This window comes from Lynx canadensis, chromosome C1 (genome assembly GCF_007474595.2).
Source record: "Lynx canadensis isolate LIC74 chromosome C1, mLynCan4.pri.v2, whole genome shotgun sequence".
Classification (NCBI taxonomy): Eukaryota; Metazoa; Chordata; class Mammalia; order Carnivora; family Felidae; genus Lynx; species Lynx canadensis.
In genome coordinates, this window is record NC_044310.1 from 13663982 (window position 1) to 13681162 (window position 17181).

Below are 17181 nucleotides of genomic sequence, written 5' to 3' on the forward strand. Positions count from 1 at the left end.
AAGAACAACAGAGAAGCTGCTAGGCTAGCTAGATCTGGAAGAGGAGAGAGCAACATCCGCCCGAACCTTCAGGTCCTCGTGGTTGATTTCCAGCACGTTGGTGACGTAGAAGGGGCCCTGCTGCGCACTACTGGCCTCTTCCATGAGCTGGGTATAGATGTAACCGGCTGAAGACATTATAACAATGATGTTCTTTCCCTCCTCATTGAAGAGGAAGGTAACATCTCTTATCTTGGAGCTCGGTAGGAGAAAGTAGAAGGTGGGGCTCAAGGCATCGACAGACAGGTCATAAATCTGCAGGACAGAAAGAAGGAAGATCAAATAAGGGAGGTCTATTTCAGCCCACCCCCAAATTATCCTGGAGAATCCAAAGACCTGCCATTGGCAAGTAATGAGCATTCATTCTCCATCCCACAAGCATCTGTAAGTGTCAGGCACAGGACACACAAAGACAAACATCTTTCTACTCTCCCTCAGGGAATGACCAGGGGAGAGACACATATCTACAAATTTTGTGATAAGTACAGTAATAGTCACGCACTTGGTACAGGAGAAGAACCAGAATCGGTATCATAAAGCCTACAGATGGAAAGCTCTAGCTCAGCATCATAACAAAAGGCAACACAATGTTAGGGTCGCTCACCTTTAATTTCTGGGAGAAGCTAGCACATAATGGAGATCAGACATTCTGGATTTAAAAACCAAACCATTCTAGGACCACATCATCAATGAGCACTAACTATACCTTGACAAAGTCCGCAGTGACGATCGCTAACTCCGTCTGCGAACCAGGTAACCACACAGCTTTAATGATGAAGTTGCCCGTTGCCAACTGGGGGTGTAGTACCAAGTGATCCGAAACAGAGCCTGAGCTACTGAACGTCAGCACATGGCAGTCCTAGAGAGGGTTTAGGGAACAGACTGGTTAGAAGATGGTGGGAAGTAGGCTAACTCAAGTCTTCCCTAACATTCCCTGCCTTCAGGTAGGGAGATATTCAGGTTTCGAAACACACAAAAATCATTTCTGATACAAGAGAAATCTGAAAGAAATTCAGGAAAAGATTTCTTCTACATTTGAAAGGCTTTTAAGTGTTAACCTTTTTTTTTTTTTTTTTAAAGGGCTCTCCCATGCAAAACAGGAGAGTTCTTTTTACAGTTTTATTTACTTGGTGAACAAGCGTGCACGCCGGAGGGGCAGAGAGAAAGAAAGAGAGAGAATCCCAAATAGGCTCCACATCATCAGCACAGAGCCCGACGTGGGGTTCAGTCCCACAAACTGTGAGATCATGACCTGAGCCTAGATCAAGAGCTGAACGCTCAACTGACCAAGCCACGCGGGTAACCCTAGGTTTTAATCTTGACAGTGAGTATGAGAAAGCGGTACTGACAACAGGGGAGAGAAGAGGAGTGGGATCAATAGCACGAAGTGGTCGAACCTGGACCCGATTCTTACCTTGAGCCCACAAACGGCAAGGTAGTCCTCCTTACAGGGATTGCCAGTGAGGCTCAGCACAGTAAAGGGGACGGGGGCGGAAGCCAGGCGGGTCAGAGTCAACTTCCTTTTGCTGGAATCTGCTTGCTTCAGGAGTGCAGAGAGCTGCAGAACGGTGATCTGCAAGGGAACAATCGCCAATGTATTCTTACCTCTGTCCTCTTAGAGGACGGAGAGCCCGATAAAAGCTCCTTCGATGGGTACCGGTCCGCAGTTAAGTGTCTCAGGAGAAACCTACACCAGTATCAGCTTCTCTTTCTCCGGGATGAGATATGGGATGCCCTTCCTTGCCTCCTTCCAGTGACGACAGAAGAGAAGAGGAAAGAAACCAACTCCTCTTCGTATATTCAGGTCATGAAAAGAATTAACCACTTCCTACATACTAGCATCCTTTCTAGTTTTCTAAACAAGTTTGGGGTGTGTTTTTTGTTTTTTTTTTAAGTATTTTAGAGGGAACTTACAGACTATTCGGATTTCCAGTTTTTCACTTAAGTTAAAACAACTTTTCTGGTGATGAAGAAGCCAGAATAACAAAAAAACAAAAACAAACAAAAAAAAAAAACGCTGAGTTTGAGTTAAGATACCTACTACCCTTCCAACTTCTAACTTGTTCTATAAAACGACATAAACTTCCCTGTGTCGTCAGTGGGCCAGGAGGGCAGGCAAGAACTAAATAAAGAACACTGACTCTTCCCATGAAGACCTTTATCTCTTGGTTTGTGCCCTCCCTCCAGCAGGACCATACCAAGCCAAGAACGGGAGCCACGCTGGCCTAGATAACAGCTAGTCATTACCTTTCTCTGAGAACTTGAAGGGTAGGTTTTGACAGGGAAACTACTCATCAGAAACAGCATCTCTGTTCTAGTCATACTGCTTCTAAGTCTGATCAACGAACTCAGGCTTCGTGCTGATTGAGCTCTGTCCCCTAAAACACTACCGGACCCCAAAAGACTTTTTCCCAGATTGCCAATCGGAACATTTCCCGGAGGGCCAATTGGAGCAATGTGTTTTGCTTAAGCACTTAAGACAAACAGGACCTAAAATGAGCGGGAAGGAACCGGAAACTCACCTTGCCTTTCTCATGGCTGACAGCCAAATGCTGGCGGCGCCCATGTGGGGAGGAGAGCACGCACATAGCCACCCGCCGGAGCACGTGGGCACTGATGAGCTGTCGAATAGTCTGGCCCTGGTCTCCACTGTAATTCATCCGAACATTCTCAAAGGCGCCTTCCTGGGAGCCTAAGGTGGGAACCTGGCAGAGAAGGAAGCAGTAGTAAGGCAAAGAGATCAAATGGATTCACCCGCTATTCACGTGACCGAGAAACTGCACAATGCACTCAAAACTAGCGGGTTCCAGGCTCTAAGCTATGGACAAAATTACTGCCAATCCGGTAAGAACAAGATACTGAATGTTTCATAAGGCTAAATTTAATTAATACAAAATACTGCCTTCCAAAAATGTTAAAATGCCCCCCCCCTTTTTGTTAAGTCAAAGGGTGGTGATAACGGATGAAATGTTTTTCATTGCTCTAACCTGGGAAAACTGGGTCAGCAACTTTATAGATCACCAACACGAACCAATACTTTTTAACTTCACCTTTAATAGCTGAAAGCCTAAAAACCACTAGTGTAAAACTGACTCGTTTTTAATAAGATACCAGAATATATGTGTATATATACCTGTGTGTATTTGCAAATGACTTGTGAGATCTATTCCTAGACCTCATTCATTTGTACGTTTCCCTTTCGAAAGCACGCTTTACGCCATTTTCATTACTTTACGCTGCTACTAAAGAGAACACACAGAACACGCCAGAAATCCTAGACTCAGTGCTGAGCAGGTTTTAAAGTGGATAATAACTTACAACTTATAAGCCATTTCATATAAAGCAATAGAATTGCCTAAAGGGCTAGAAGCAGAAGATGACAAACACTATTTATGCAAGCCAGCAGAACCCTAGGGGAGAAAAGGTTTTCTACTTTATTATATGGAAGAAACTTCTAACTACTACAATTGCCCCCAAATGTTATTCCTCATATCTTGGAGTTGATACATTTTTTTTTTAATTTTGTTTTTAATCTTTATTTATTTTTGAGAAAGAGAGAGAAAGCAAGGGAGCAACAGAGAGAGAAGGAGACACAGGATCCAAAGGAGGCTCCAGGCTCTGAGCTGTCAGCACAGAGCCCGACGTGGGGCTCAAACTCATGATCCATGAGTTCATGATCTGAGCCGAAGTTGGACGCTCAACCGACTGAGCCACCCAGGTGCCCCGGGCGTTGATACATTTTTATGAACTGAAAAGGGGACTTATTTACTGGGTTGGTCCAAATGACCTTTTGTGTCTTCTTTTAAGACACACTTCAAGAGCGCCTGGGTGGCTTGGTCGGTTGAGCATCCAACCTCGGCTCAGGTCATGATCTCACACAGTTTGTGGGTTTGAGCCCCATGTTGGGCTCTGTGTTGACAGCTTGGAGCCTGGAGCCTGCTTTGGATTCTGTGTCTCCTTCTCTCTCTGCCCCTCCCCCACTTGTGCTCCGTCTCTCAAAAATAAATAAATCTAAAAAAAAAAAATTGTTTATTTATTTATTATTATTATTATTATTTTTTTAATGTTTATTTATCCTTGAGACAGAGAGAGACAGAGCATGAACAGGGGAGGGGCAGAGAGAGAGGGAGACACAGAACCCGAAATGGGCTCCAGGCTCTGAGCTGTCAGCACAGAGCCCGACGCAGGGCTCGAACTCATGGACCGTGAGACCATGACCTGGGCCGAAGTCGGACGCTCAACCGACTGAGCCACCCAGGCGCCCCCAATTTTTTTTTTTTTTAAATTTTTTTTTTTTCAACGTTTTTATTTTATTTTTGGGACAGAGAGAGACAGAGCATGAACGGGGGAGGGGCAGAGAGAGAGGGAGACACAGAACCCGAAATGGGCTCCAGGCTCTGAGCGGTCAGCACAGAGCCCGACGCGGGGCTCGAACTCGTGGACCGTGAGACCATGACCTGGGCCGAAGTCGGACGCTCAACCGACTGAGCCACCCAGGCGCCCCCAATTTTTTTTTTTTTTTTTTTTTTTTAAAAAGACACACTTCACACGCCGATCTCCACACTGGATGGCTGGGGACTGACTGTCCTAAGGGCACTTCTGAGAGTACCCGGCATACCACGGCACGTCTGTAAATGTGCTGCTCTGGACACACTCACCATCAGCTGGTCTGTCATCTCAACCACCTTGTCCACTGTATGCAGCTCCCGGAGGGCTTGCTGAGCCCGGCTGCTGCTGCCCACCGCTGAAGCCTGCTGAAAGTTGGTCTGAATGGCATCCATGAGGAAACTGAGCATGTCTAACACGAGAGGAGCGAAGGAGAAATTGGCCTGAGAAAAATCCAAATACACAAGTGAAAAAAAAAAACAAAAAAACCACACACAGAAAAATAATGGGTCATACTCATCATAATAATCTTGCCAGTAACTACCTCCAGAATCTAGAATCCAATTTCCTCACTTCCGATTCCATCTTCCAGCCATCTCTCTCTCTCTCTCTTTCTCTCTCTCTCTCTCTCTCTCTCCATGATACTGGATTTGTGCTACAAACTCTAGAGCCATCTTTCTAAACCAGGAGTCCCGTGTATACACCCTAATGCTAGAACGCATTCATCACCTATGATATCTTCTCTCTGGTACATCTAAAATCGTTCTAGTTACATGCCATCCCTGAGAAAACTAAGAAAATAATCACTTAAATCACTTTCTGTATGCTCTGCTTCAGATGAGGAACCCTGGCCAAGAAAAGTGCTCTGGAGTATTACCCAACTAAAATTCACCCTCCCCCACACCCCCACAGTACCCCTCAATCCTTAAATCCCTCCCTGTGAGGCAGGGGCTGACGACACGTCCTACTCACGCCTGTCCTATGAAAATGAGTAAACTCAGAGAAAGGAGAAACCAATTGTCGGCCCCACCAGGGAGCTGCCCGGCTTGCTCACGAACCCACCTGCCAGGCTCCGCACTCCGCCCACCGCACCGGGCACCACCAGATCCCCACCTGGTTCTGCAGCTCCTCCCGGCAGCCCTCCACCGTGCGGCACAGGCTACTCTTCTTGGGCTTGTCTTCGTCAGCAACCTTTCCGTCGCTGATGGTGACTTTGGCCTTGTCGGCTGGGGAGGTGCTGGTGTGGCGCACCAGACTCTCTGAAACCCTGGGCTCGCTCTGAAACGCTGACTCCTTCATGGTGGAGCTCATGCCACTGCTGGGAGTCCGCTTCACCAGTGCCTAGGGACAGAAAACGTCAGAGATTCTGAGCTCTACCCACAAACAGAGCTGAAACACTGCTAAAGACCTTGGAGGAAAATCTGGACCCGGCGGAGAAATCGGCTAACCATTTAAATGATAACCAGATGCCTGAATTCTCATCTTCACCTAATATCTAACATCCAGCTGACAGGTATCCACCTAACTGGGTCCCTAACCCGCTCACAGCCACAGGTCTTGGTTACAACTTCTGAAACTGTGGCAGGTCTTTGGGAAAAACCGCAAGATGTTTAAGGACCCTGCAAGGTCTAACGTTCTGAGTAAAGTGCTTAGGCCATGATCGATGACAGAAGCAGAACATACTCCTAGACCCGGGCCACCATGAAGGTGACATGGGAATTGCCCAGTCTGGCGTCAGCATTCCCGTGTCACTAACACGTCACCCTTCGTAGCCCAGCGAATGTTCCAAACTCTCACCAAACAGCTGCCATCTTCCTTGGCTCCACAGTCACAGAAGAAGGACCCATACTTGGCATAGGAAATCTCATGATCCTTGTGGCACACCTTGGCACACACTGTGCACACACCCACCCCGTCAACCATTTTGCAGGTGTGACAGTGGTACCTGCAAAGAACAAGAACCGGCAAATGAGCCCAGCAGTCCCGAGGCCAAGGCCCCGCAAATCTTCACCTTCTGAAGAAAAGAACCACTCTTACCAATGCTGGTTCATGAATTCTTTCTGAGTGATCGTGAAAGTGCAGAGTTTATTGCAAAGAGAATCTTCATCCTTCAAAGATAATAAATCTTTTTAATCAGAAATATACTCTTCCACACAGGCCCCCACAGAAATACATCCTATGGAGAATAAATGGTCCATTCAGAAATGGCCAGTAAAATCTACCCCTGGAAATAATCTACAGGCTATAAATGTGCTACAATTCTGGGTGAGAGCTTATAGTTTTGTGGTTAGAAAAAAAATAAATAAACCTTATGTTTTCTGTCCAAGTGAGCTCACACCATCCCCATGAGGAATTCGTCTCTAAGACTGCAGTTAGGATACAAAAATTGAACGACTACAGGATAAGTGACTCTGGATGGAAGAAGCCATGTGCTTATTAAATAGTCTTTTCCCCAAGAGATTAGATGCCTCCAGCCTGCTCTGCAGACTAGAAAATCAGTCTGGCATTAGTCATGTAAACTGGGAGAAAGCAGGCAGGAGCAGGAGAGTTTTGAAGCTCACAGGGGCCAGAAAAGAAGGCCAAAAGCTTATTTAGCATGAGCTCTGTCAGTGCCGGTCACTGTTGTTAACCTTGCAGGGTTACCTGGATGGTTACGTGGTACTTACTGAATCCTCAGCCTGGGAGTCCTCCTCTTCCACGGCCAACTCCTCCACCCAGTCTGAATCCACCTCAATGGCTCGCTCCTCCCCATCCACCGAGAGGTGACTTGGGCCTTGACCATTACTCTGGCTCAGGGCATTGGTGACATCAGCCAAGTAAGACATAATGTGGCACGTGCACTCCAGGACTATCACATGCTAGAAGAGAAGACCACTACCCCGTCACAGAAACTTCAGTTCTCCATATCCGATTCTCAGACTTTTCCCAATAAAGCCCGCAATCAGAGAAATGGTATAAAAGCAGACAAGACAATCCACATGCTTCAATTATCTACTTCCTCACCTCTGAGCACTATGGCCACGTGTAGCCAGTCAATACACGGTACTGAATTAACGGGATTCACTCATCCTCAAGCACAAAGACAACCCTTTACAAATTATGAAATGAAGTAAAACTGTCATCAGGAAAATAGAAAAAGAGAAGAAAATGATACAGAGAAGAGACTGGTGGTTGCCAGAGTCAGGGGAGCGGTGGGTGGAGAATGGATGAATGAGGTTCAAAAGACACAAACTTCCAGTTATAAAATAAATAAGTCACAGGGGTGTAAATAAAGCAGAGCATGGCACCTACAACTAACAATGTATGACGTGTTGACAGTTGCTAAGTGAGCAGATCTCTAAACTCCTTACGAGGAAAACACGTTTTAGAACTACGTATGGAGACAGACAGCAACTAGCCTTATTGTGGGGATCACTCCACAACACGCCCAAACAGTGAATCCCTGTGCTGTGTACCTGAAACGGATACAGTGTTACCTGTCAAGTATACCTCAATTTAAGTGAAGAAAGGAAAAACAGACTAGATTCAAAGTATGAATAGGCTCTCGCTGGCTTTCTCCCTACCATTAGCAATTTTTTCTAACCATTAGCGAAAGACTTTTAAGTGAAAGCAGTAAGAGAGGAACAGCTTCGGAAATGAAGCCACAAGTTTTCCAGCGAACAGCTGCCAGCAGCTCATGCTTGCCTGAGGACCCAGCAGCCTGGCATCAAGGCCTCAGACTTCTGAGCTCTTCACTCTGCAGCGACAGTTCAGACTCAGAGGAGAAAGACGAGCAAGAAAGGCTGAAATTACTGAAATTTAAATCATCTCATTACTGAGAAATAAACAGCGCTATGCTGCTGGGTCTCAGAGGCCGGTTACCTGCTCTCAGTGACCTACGGCAGGTCCGTGGTGGGGCGGGCGAACAACTGAACGTGGACTTTTGTCAGTTCAAAACCCTTCTCAGAGATGCCCTGAACCTTCAGGTAAATTAAACTATTCTAGCAACTGGACGAGAGCTGAGAAGGCAGAGTCTGTAACCGCACAGAACACCTACTCAGAGCACACAGCTCCAGTTCCACAGCACACCAATAGCTAAAAATAGCAAGAATCCACCAGGTTTTATGAAGGATTCAGTTGGATACTGTTTCCCATATTATTTCCCTCCTATCATTCCTCGTCACTCAGCAAAGGCCCAAGGGCACACAGTTCGGAATTATACACTCCCAGGGCTTTGAAATTGTAGGCAGGCTGGCCAGGGACACAAGCCAGTACGAAGCAGAGCCTTCTATGTGACCACAAAGGTAAGGATCATCACTCACCGACTGCTGTCTCTCTGCATTTTGCTTACCTTTCCATGCATTACATTGGCATTCAGTTTTTCAACCACATTCTTCTGTGACAGGTATTTCTTGCTGTCCCAAAGGGGGAAAAAAAGGGGGATGGGGGGGGAGACACAAAATCATCTAAGGAACCAAAGAAAAGGAAGTAGCTTCATGAATCCTGCATCAGTTTGTAGACACCGGGAAGCCAAAGCATTCTTAGAAAAACACTGAGGTTTGGGGTGCTCCAGTCTTATCACTGACACTTATTACTTTCCCTAAGACTTCCCCCAGGGGTAATGAACAGGAAACCCTACCAGGGATATGACAAAGATTCAGTCTAAAGTGAACAGTTGCAGTCGGTTGAGCGTCCGACTTCAGCTCAGGTCATGATCTCATAGTTCCTAAGTTCAAGCCCCATGTCGGGCTCTGTGCTGACAGCTCAGAGCTTGAAGTCTGCTTCAGATTGTGTCTCCCTTTCTCTCTGCCCCTCCCCCGCTCACGCTTGCTCTCTCTCTCTCTCTCTCTCTCTCTCCCTCTTTCTCAAAAATAAACATTAAAAAACTTTAAAAAAAAAAACATTAAAAAAAGCTTAGGAGCTGATGGATTTAAAAAAAAAAAGTGACCAAACAGTTACAGGCTACTCCCTCAATCCCCAATAAAAATGTAGACTCAAGTTTCTTTCTATACTCACTCCAAGCTACAAAGAAAATACCTTGCAATTAATGATCTAGTCCCCCTTTTCTCTAAGAGTGATGGGCTCCTCCAAATTCATCATCTTACCATCTACTCAGCCAGTCCACAGCAGCATTGTGAAGCTGAAGATGGCCAGCACCTTGACCTGCACTGGCCAGGGTGGCCATCACAACCATGAGTTCAGGGAAACCAGTCCCATCACCATTGGCCAACATCTCTGTCGCCATGGGGATCAGGGTGCCCAGAAGCACAGCACACACACCTTCCCCAACTTGGCTGGTAGAAAAGAAATAGCAAATTAGTTAAATAAAACAACAGGAGTCTGACTGTACTTCTCAATTTGTAAGAGTCATTAAGAGACGTTGCAAATTAAACATTAAATACGTGACTCTCTCCCCCTTGCCATATACATGCACCCAGTTTCGGACTTTGGCTAGTAGAGCACAAAACATTCGCCTATGCGATAACTGACAGGCCAAGTCACTGCAAAAGTTTTTCCACGGGAAAAACCAAGGAGTTCTACTAGATTCCTTAAGTCTAGTGAGGGGAGCTGTGGAATCGTTCAAAACGTTAAGGACCAATGCCTGAAGGAAAGAAAGTAACAAATACTCTCAGCGCTCATCTGGGGCTCTTCGCAACACCTGACCTAAATGCACGTGTTCTACCTGTTTTCCCGAACAATGTAAGTAGTCAGTAACTGCAAGAGCTGCCGGTTCTCCTGAATCACATCCAGCTGATCGGAATCTTTGGGCGGTGACGCAGTCATGCGCGTGAGCCAGGCCTGGAGACGCACAGGTTCCACACACGCCAGCTGTGCCAGAGAGCCACAGAGGTGCAGAAGGCTCGGGTTAGGGTTCTTCTCAGCTAGGGACAGACCGAGAGACTCCGGTCAGTGAAGGAAGGCGGGGGAAAGGGGGAGAAGCGCAGACTGTGAGCCAGGAAAGGGGGAAGGAAAGGCTTCGAGCAAGTTTTCAACTTCCTTCCACACTTTCTCAGAGGGATTCTCTGCACTTGTTATGCGGTGCTTACACTCAGGCAGAAGAGAGGCACAGTATTAGCCGGACATCAAAGTTCCCATAAGAAGATTACCAAAAGCTGTCACTCACTCAGCTGGAAGAGTTTGGTGAAGAATCTCAGAACCCGGTTGCAGAATTTAGCAGACAGGTTCTCATTGGCTGTTGCCATCATGATCTGCACCAGTTCCCCACTGGGAGGCAGAAGGGGGGAAAAATGGAAGAATCACGTTAAGCCTCACATAAACGGCATCCGCTTCTATGTCTTCACAATGTCATCTCTCCCAGGGGAACTGGCCACTTGCCAATGAACCACACTAGGTGTTCATGAAGTCAACCCCCTCATCAATAACCTGAAGGAGTCAGCAATGAATCTAAGTCCTCCCCACAGTACAGACACTGAAGCAGGCCTTGGGTGCTCCCTGAGAAGAAATACCTATTACTTTCAGAAGGCGTTCAAAAGCTGTTCACTGAGGAAAACAAAATACAGCTCACCTGTCAGAGAAAAATTCCTCCATGGCTTTACGAGCCTGGCTGCTTTCCAGCTGCTTTTCCAAATACTGGAGACATTCCTCCAAGATGGATTCATCCAGTCCACTGAGAAGCACAAAGAAAAGTCAACTACCAGAAATAAAATCTGTGTCAATGCCTTCCTAATATTAATTTTTAAAAACCCAAAGTTTATCGCTAAACCTTAAGGGCAATATTCTGGGTTTTTTTCCCCAAAACTTATTAGCATAAAGCCTGGCTGTGCAGTAAGAACTCGGTGCATGTTTAACAAGTTGAATTATAATAAAACTAAAAAGTTAATAAAACCTGAGATAACAGATGGACTCAATCTCTAAGAGTCCAAAGAATCATTGCTGCTGTTTTAAATTATAAGGAAAAAAAAGGAAGGAAGAAAGGAGAAGAGGGAAAAAGGGAGGAGAGGGAAAAAGGGAGGGGAGGGAAAAAGGGAGGAGAGGGAAGAAGGCAGGAAAGGGAGAAAGGGAGGAGAGGGAAGAAGGGAGGGAAAAGAAAAAAAAAAAAAAAAAAGGAGCCCTTGATGAAACCATGGATTCGTCAACAACAAAAAAGACCAGAAACCCCAGTACTGGACCCTTTATCTGTCCACTTCTCAGTGGGACAAAACTGCAGCTTACTTTGCTGTTCCTCACGACTCATCTACATCACTAAGACCTAAACTACCAAAGTCAGACAATGGTGACGACCACCTAATTCCACATGACCCACCTCCGAAAGAAGCAGGGTTACAAAAATATTAGAAATTTTATGAAGGTCCTTTGTACGGTTCATTATATCTAATACAGTGCTTGATAAGCATCCATTCAGTGACTTAAAGTTTCCAAATATGAACCATTTAAGCCTTCCATTTACTCAATGCTGATTCTTAAGAATTCATCATTAAGAGAAGACACATAAGCACAGAACTTTCGATTAAAAAGTACAAGTCATGAGTTAATGACATAAAGAAGCCAGTACATTTCACTGGAAACAGCAGGAGGTCACAGGAACCTGATGTCTGCTCAGATCAGGCTCACCTATTGGGATCTGCATGGTTGGCCAGAATGTTGTAACAACCAGTGATCAGTTTCTCATATACTCGAGCCAAGAACTCATCAGACTCCGCAGGGCCCAGGATGCGCTCCAAGGAGTTGCTACTGATCTCGGCGACGCTCTCAGTGCTCGACTCCAAAAGAAGGGGAAGCAGGGTCCGAATTACCTGTGGCGGGTTCATCTCATCGGACCAACTTCAAAGAAAATGGAACCATGTCAATGGATATACTCCCCCAAAATTAGCTGCAAAGGCGAGGACCAGGCAATTCAATTATTTATTGAGGGGTGAGAGCTTTTACCCCAGGCTTTTTTTCCCTTGGCAGTTATTTTTTTACATAGATGTAATCACACAACTTCAAAATTTTCTTTTTCATTATTCTATCAAAAACAAAAATCATTTCCATGTAAAAAGCCCATTTATTAAAATGTTAAATAATGTAAGGTGTATTTTATAGAATATTCAGAAAAGAAAATGAACCGAAACCTAAACTAGAAACCCAGACAACTCTTCTAGAACTACCAGGAATCCGGACCACGCTTAAGGCAATATGATATGGGACTTCACCTGTGACCTATGTACTGGGAAGACAGAGCATGCCTCCACTGGCCTGTCCCAGCCCCACAATAGCAGAGTCTAACTCCCGTGATGATTCTGGAGACACGTGATTTGAAATATATCACTGCCACCTTCAAATTCCGACCCGAAGCACCTCAAAATTACAATATGATTTGAAGCCTGCATGGCCTCTTCTGCAGGAGGGGAGGAGGTATCCTGCTGCCTTTCACATCGCATTCTAGATGAATGCTCACACTCTATTTACTCTGAAACAATACTCTCTCTGCTATCGAAGCATGCAGGAAAAGCATCATTATACAGCTCTACAACCCGTCTTCCTTTAGCTACGACAGGACGCAGGCACGGCGAGCACCGAGGGCTGGGCAGTAGGTACTCACACAATAAGATCTCCAGTCAGCCTGACCAGCGAGAGAAGGGTGTGCTTCAGGGAAGCAGCCAGGGGCAGGCTTTGGCCACAAAGTGTCCCCAAGTGAGCAGCCTGCACAGCACTGATGTAACTCTCTGAAGGGATGGTGTCATTAGCAAAGGCATTGCGCTGGAAGGGAACAAAACAGACAAGAACGGAAAAAGCGTCTACCTATCTGGGATAAACTCTCGTGTGGGGGAAAAAAACCAACTGACATAAACTAAGACCTCCACCGAGGTTTCTAGACAACGGCTCTACTCAGTATATACTATTATTCATCCTGGGAAGCAACGTGGGGTGGAGCACTGAAAGCAGTTAACAAATTGTAGTGAGTACAAAGTTAACTTAAAATTTCAAAAGTTAGGGGCGCCTGGGTGGCGCAGTCGGTTAGGCGTCCGACTTCAGCCAGGTCACGATCTCGCGGTCCGTGAGTTCGAGCCCCGCGTCAGGCTCTGGGCTGATGGCTCAGAGCCTGGAGCCTGTTTCCGATTCTGTGTCTCCCTCTCTCTCTGCCCCTCCCCCGTTCATGCTCTGTCTCTCTCTGTCCCAAAATAAATAAACGTTGGAAAAAAAAAAAAAAATTTCAAAAGTTAAGTTAAAATGTTAGTACAAAGTTAAGATACCCAATACCAGGTTTCAAATCATTAGAATACATTATACTTCACATTAAGACTACTGTCTCTCATAATTAAGAAGGATCTGTATTTTGCAAAGCCCCAGAGCCTCCATTAAAATATCTTCATGATCCTTCTGCTATAGCTCCGGGTGATGTAAATAGGGGTCACGATTATAAAGCAGGATAACAAGATTATAATATTTGGCTTTTCCAAAGAACTGTGACAACGGAATTATCTGTTAATAGAGGTAATTTGATTAGAGCATCCACAAAGGTCAAGTAAATGGACAGAAGATTCTACAGTCTTCTAAGAGCCTACAGAACCTAAAAGCTACTGTATAAAATCATTACAAAAGGAGTAGGCGCCTGACATTTCTCCTAAAAAGAAAATGAAACAGTTTATATCTTCTGAGAATTCAAATGCTAGATCTTGTCAGCACCTTACACTTAATACAATTCATCTTCACATCCCAGTCTTTTTTTTTTTTTTTTAATATTTATTTATTTTTGAGACAGAGAGAGACAGAGCATGAACAGTGGAGGGGCAGAGAGAGAGGGAGACACAGAATCTGAAACGGGCTCCAGGCTCTGAGCGGTCAGCACAGAGCCCGACGCGGGGCTCGAACTCGCGCACCGTGAGATCATGACCTGAGCCGAAGTCGGCCGCTTAACCGACTGAGCCACCCAGGCGCCCCTTCACATCCCAGTCTTAAGCAGACGAAAAAACACACTCATAGTAATAAGGTGGTCGTCCACTTAACAGGGTAACCCAGACTTCCTAACAAAATGACCACCTGGGTACCGCTTGGGTAATTCAAGGCTTTGATTATCGATTCAAACATCGATTATCATTAGCAAATATACTGCTGCATACCAAGACCTCGTGGCAGCTAGTTTCAGCCTAAGGAACAAGAACAGAACACAGAATAGCTGGTGCTCCACATTTCTATTCCCAGAACAGACACTCACCCAGGAGCCAATGTTGGGAAACTCGTTGGTGTTGATGTTATTCCAGGATTCACACACAGCCTGCACCCAGGATGGTAAATTCTGAACCAATGTGGGACCTGGAGGCGACAGGAAGGATGAGAACTCATCACCAGAGGGAAAGAATGACACATAGTATTTTAAAGCCAAGCCCAAATGCAGAAAGAAACACCATTGCCCAAGCTGTCAAAATAATTACGAAGATCGCTTAGATGGGTGTTTCAATAGCAGTACTATGTCCAAGAGCTAACTAACTGCTTAATAGCTAACAATGTCGATTATAAGGTTTTCACTTCCCATCACATTCACTTTCTAATCTTGCAAATAAAGACGACAACTGAAAACAAGATGCGAAGTGGGGGCATGTCGCTACAAGTCAGGCTAAGACCGCTCTTCAGCCTCTGCTACACCCTCTGTGGACGGGTAGCACTCTGACCTCTTTTCTCCTTAAGACAAATCTGAGGACAGGGATTCTTAATCCACATCAAGAACAGTGTTTGATGAAGTAGTAGAATTTAATTTCTTCAAGTGAGACAGACTACCTGAACACTGAAAGGGCATTTAAAGCTTGCAATTCAGGAAAATACAAACGGCTATAAATTTAAAGGGTAACTACCGCCCTTCACTCCAGTCCTGCTCAAGTCCTTTTGCTTCCCCATCCTACATTTCTACCAGATCATTCCTAAAAAAGGGAAGAGGTTTGCCCAGCACAAAGGGACAGCTTGCTAATCTTCCTGATCTCTATAAATGACAAATAGAACAGGGGCGCCTGGGTGGCTCAGTCCATTAAGTGTCTGATTCTTGGTTTCAGCTCAGATCATGATCTCATGGTCGCGAGTTTGAGCCCCGCGTTGGACTCTGCGCCAACAGTGTGGAGCCTGCTTGGGATTCATTCATTCTCTCTCTCTCTCTCTCTCTGCCTCTCCCTGCTCATGCCGTCTCTCAAAATAAATAAATAAACTTAAAAAAAAAAGAAAAAAGAAAACAAGAACAAAGATCTGTGCTAACAGCAACAGTTTAATGCTGTTGGTTTAATGATGCTGGTTTGGATCCCAGCCTCCACATATTGCAAGATGCAGGATTTCGGGCAAGTTAACTTCGAGGACTTAGTTTCCTAATGAGTAAAAGGGGACGGTAACACTTCACAGGGCTCCTGAGAGGACAGACACACACACACACACACACACACACACACACACACACACACACCTGTGTCTGACACACAAAGGCCCCAGTGAGTGGTAAATGTCAGCAGGCAGGCAGATAAATGGTAGTACTCATTCTCAATGGTATTAATAGCATTATACTATTACTCAATGGTAGTAATAGCATTTTCAAATTCACTTACCCAGAGTGTTGGCCTTGCACCTACTAGAGCCAATAGCCAAAACAGCAGCAAAGCCATGCAATTTCTCCTGGGATGGTTTTTCAGTGGATCCTTCTTCATTAAAGTTCTGTAGCAAATAGGCTCTGAAGAAAAAACAGGGGGCTACATGAAAACTGAAGTAATCTACTCCCATCATAGGAGAAACTACCCTAGACAAATTGAAATACCTGTTATCTCAGTTTCCTAATCTATTAAATATCGTTGAGAGTACCTGCCCATTTCTGATCTCCTACAAATTCCAATGGGCAACTGTTTCCAAAGAATATCCCATCCTCTGAAATGTTCCCAAAACATAATTCCAGGACAGATGAGCTTGGCGAACATTGAACACTATCTACCTACCTCTCCCCGGCCTTGGAAGACTGGCAATGTATATACTGAAGGCTCTGAGAAGTATGGTTGACCTTTGAACGACATTAAGTGTTAACTGCACAGCTGCACTTACACATGGATCTTTGTCGATAAATACCGTACAGTACTGTAAACATATTCTGTCTTCCTTGTGGTTTTCGTATGATGTTATCTTTTTATGTTTTACAAATAGCTTACTTAATTGTAAGAATACAGGATATGATACCTTTGTATACAAGATATGCGCTAATCGATTGTTTTGATGTTACCAGTAAGGCCTCCGATCAACAGCAGGCTATTAGTAGTTATGTTTGGGGAGTCAAAAGTTCTCTGCGGATTTCTAACTGCACAGGGGGATTGGTGCCCCTAACCCATGCTGTTCAAGGGTCAACTATACTATACTTTCTCGAAAGCTGTTCAATTATATTTACTCAGCACTTCCCAAACTTACTTGCCAGGAACATTTACTAACAGTATACAAACTGTTGGCATTAATTAATGGGTCAGATTAGAGCCCACAAGCTCTCAGAGGGAAGTGACTTGGTCACCTTTGACCCTGCGATATCCCTGGTACCTAGATCAGTACTTGGCACAAGCAAGCACTCACATTTCCTACTCATGCTTATGGCTCACATATTGTCAAAAATTGTGCCTCTAGCAATAGTCTCTGCTCTACTTACTCCAAGACACTCACGCCCAGACATTAAACTTTATGACAATCCGAGTCCCCTTGAGCACAAAAGTTCCAAAGAACAGGAGCTGAACAGTGAAATCCTACGGGCACCAGATAAAGTAAATGAGCATAAAGGGGCCCGGTGGGCAGAGCTACAAGGGGCAGCCACTCCTCAACTCCAGTGTGTTAATG

General features: G+C 45.2%; 1 protein-coding gene across 6 annotated transcripts in view; it reads right to left on the minus strand.

The window, feature by feature from the left end:
• The window catches only part of UBR4 (ubiquitin protein ligase E3 component n-recognin 4), a 132345-nt gene that overhangs the window by 77088 nt on the left and 38076 nt on the right, over positions 1-17181 (minus strand). For all 6 annotated transcript variants that reach the window (XM_030326123.1, XM_030326120.1, XM_030326124.1 and 3 more), the window contains exons 26-43: positions 15927-16048; positions 14561-14658; positions 12947-13104; positions 11977-12186; positions 10931-11032; positions 10529-10629; positions 10088-10286; positions 9510-9698; positions 8756-8819; positions 7092-7283; positions 6463-6533; positions 6223-6370; positions 5539-5766; positions 4698-4868; positions 2562-2744; positions 1454-1612; positions 746-898; positions 67-294 (exon numbers count right to left, since the gene is read on the minus strand). In XM_030326123.1, coding sequence (XP_030181983.1) covers positions 67-294; positions 746-898; positions 1454-1612; positions 2562-2744; positions 4698-4868; positions 5539-5766; positions 6223-6370; positions 6463-6533; positions 7092-7283; positions 8756-8819; positions 9510-9698; positions 10088-10286; positions 10529-10629; positions 10931-11032; positions 11977-12186; positions 12947-13104; positions 14561-14658; positions 15927-16048 — 2776 coding nt within the window. The remainder of the gene's footprint in view (positions 1-66; positions 295-745; positions 899-1453; positions 1613-2561; positions 2745-4697; positions 4869-5538; positions 5767-6222; positions 6371-6462; positions 6534-7091; positions 7284-8755; positions 8820-9509; positions 9699-10087; positions 10287-10528; positions 10630-10930; positions 11033-11976; positions 12187-12946; positions 13105-14560; positions 14659-15926; positions 16049-17181) is intronic.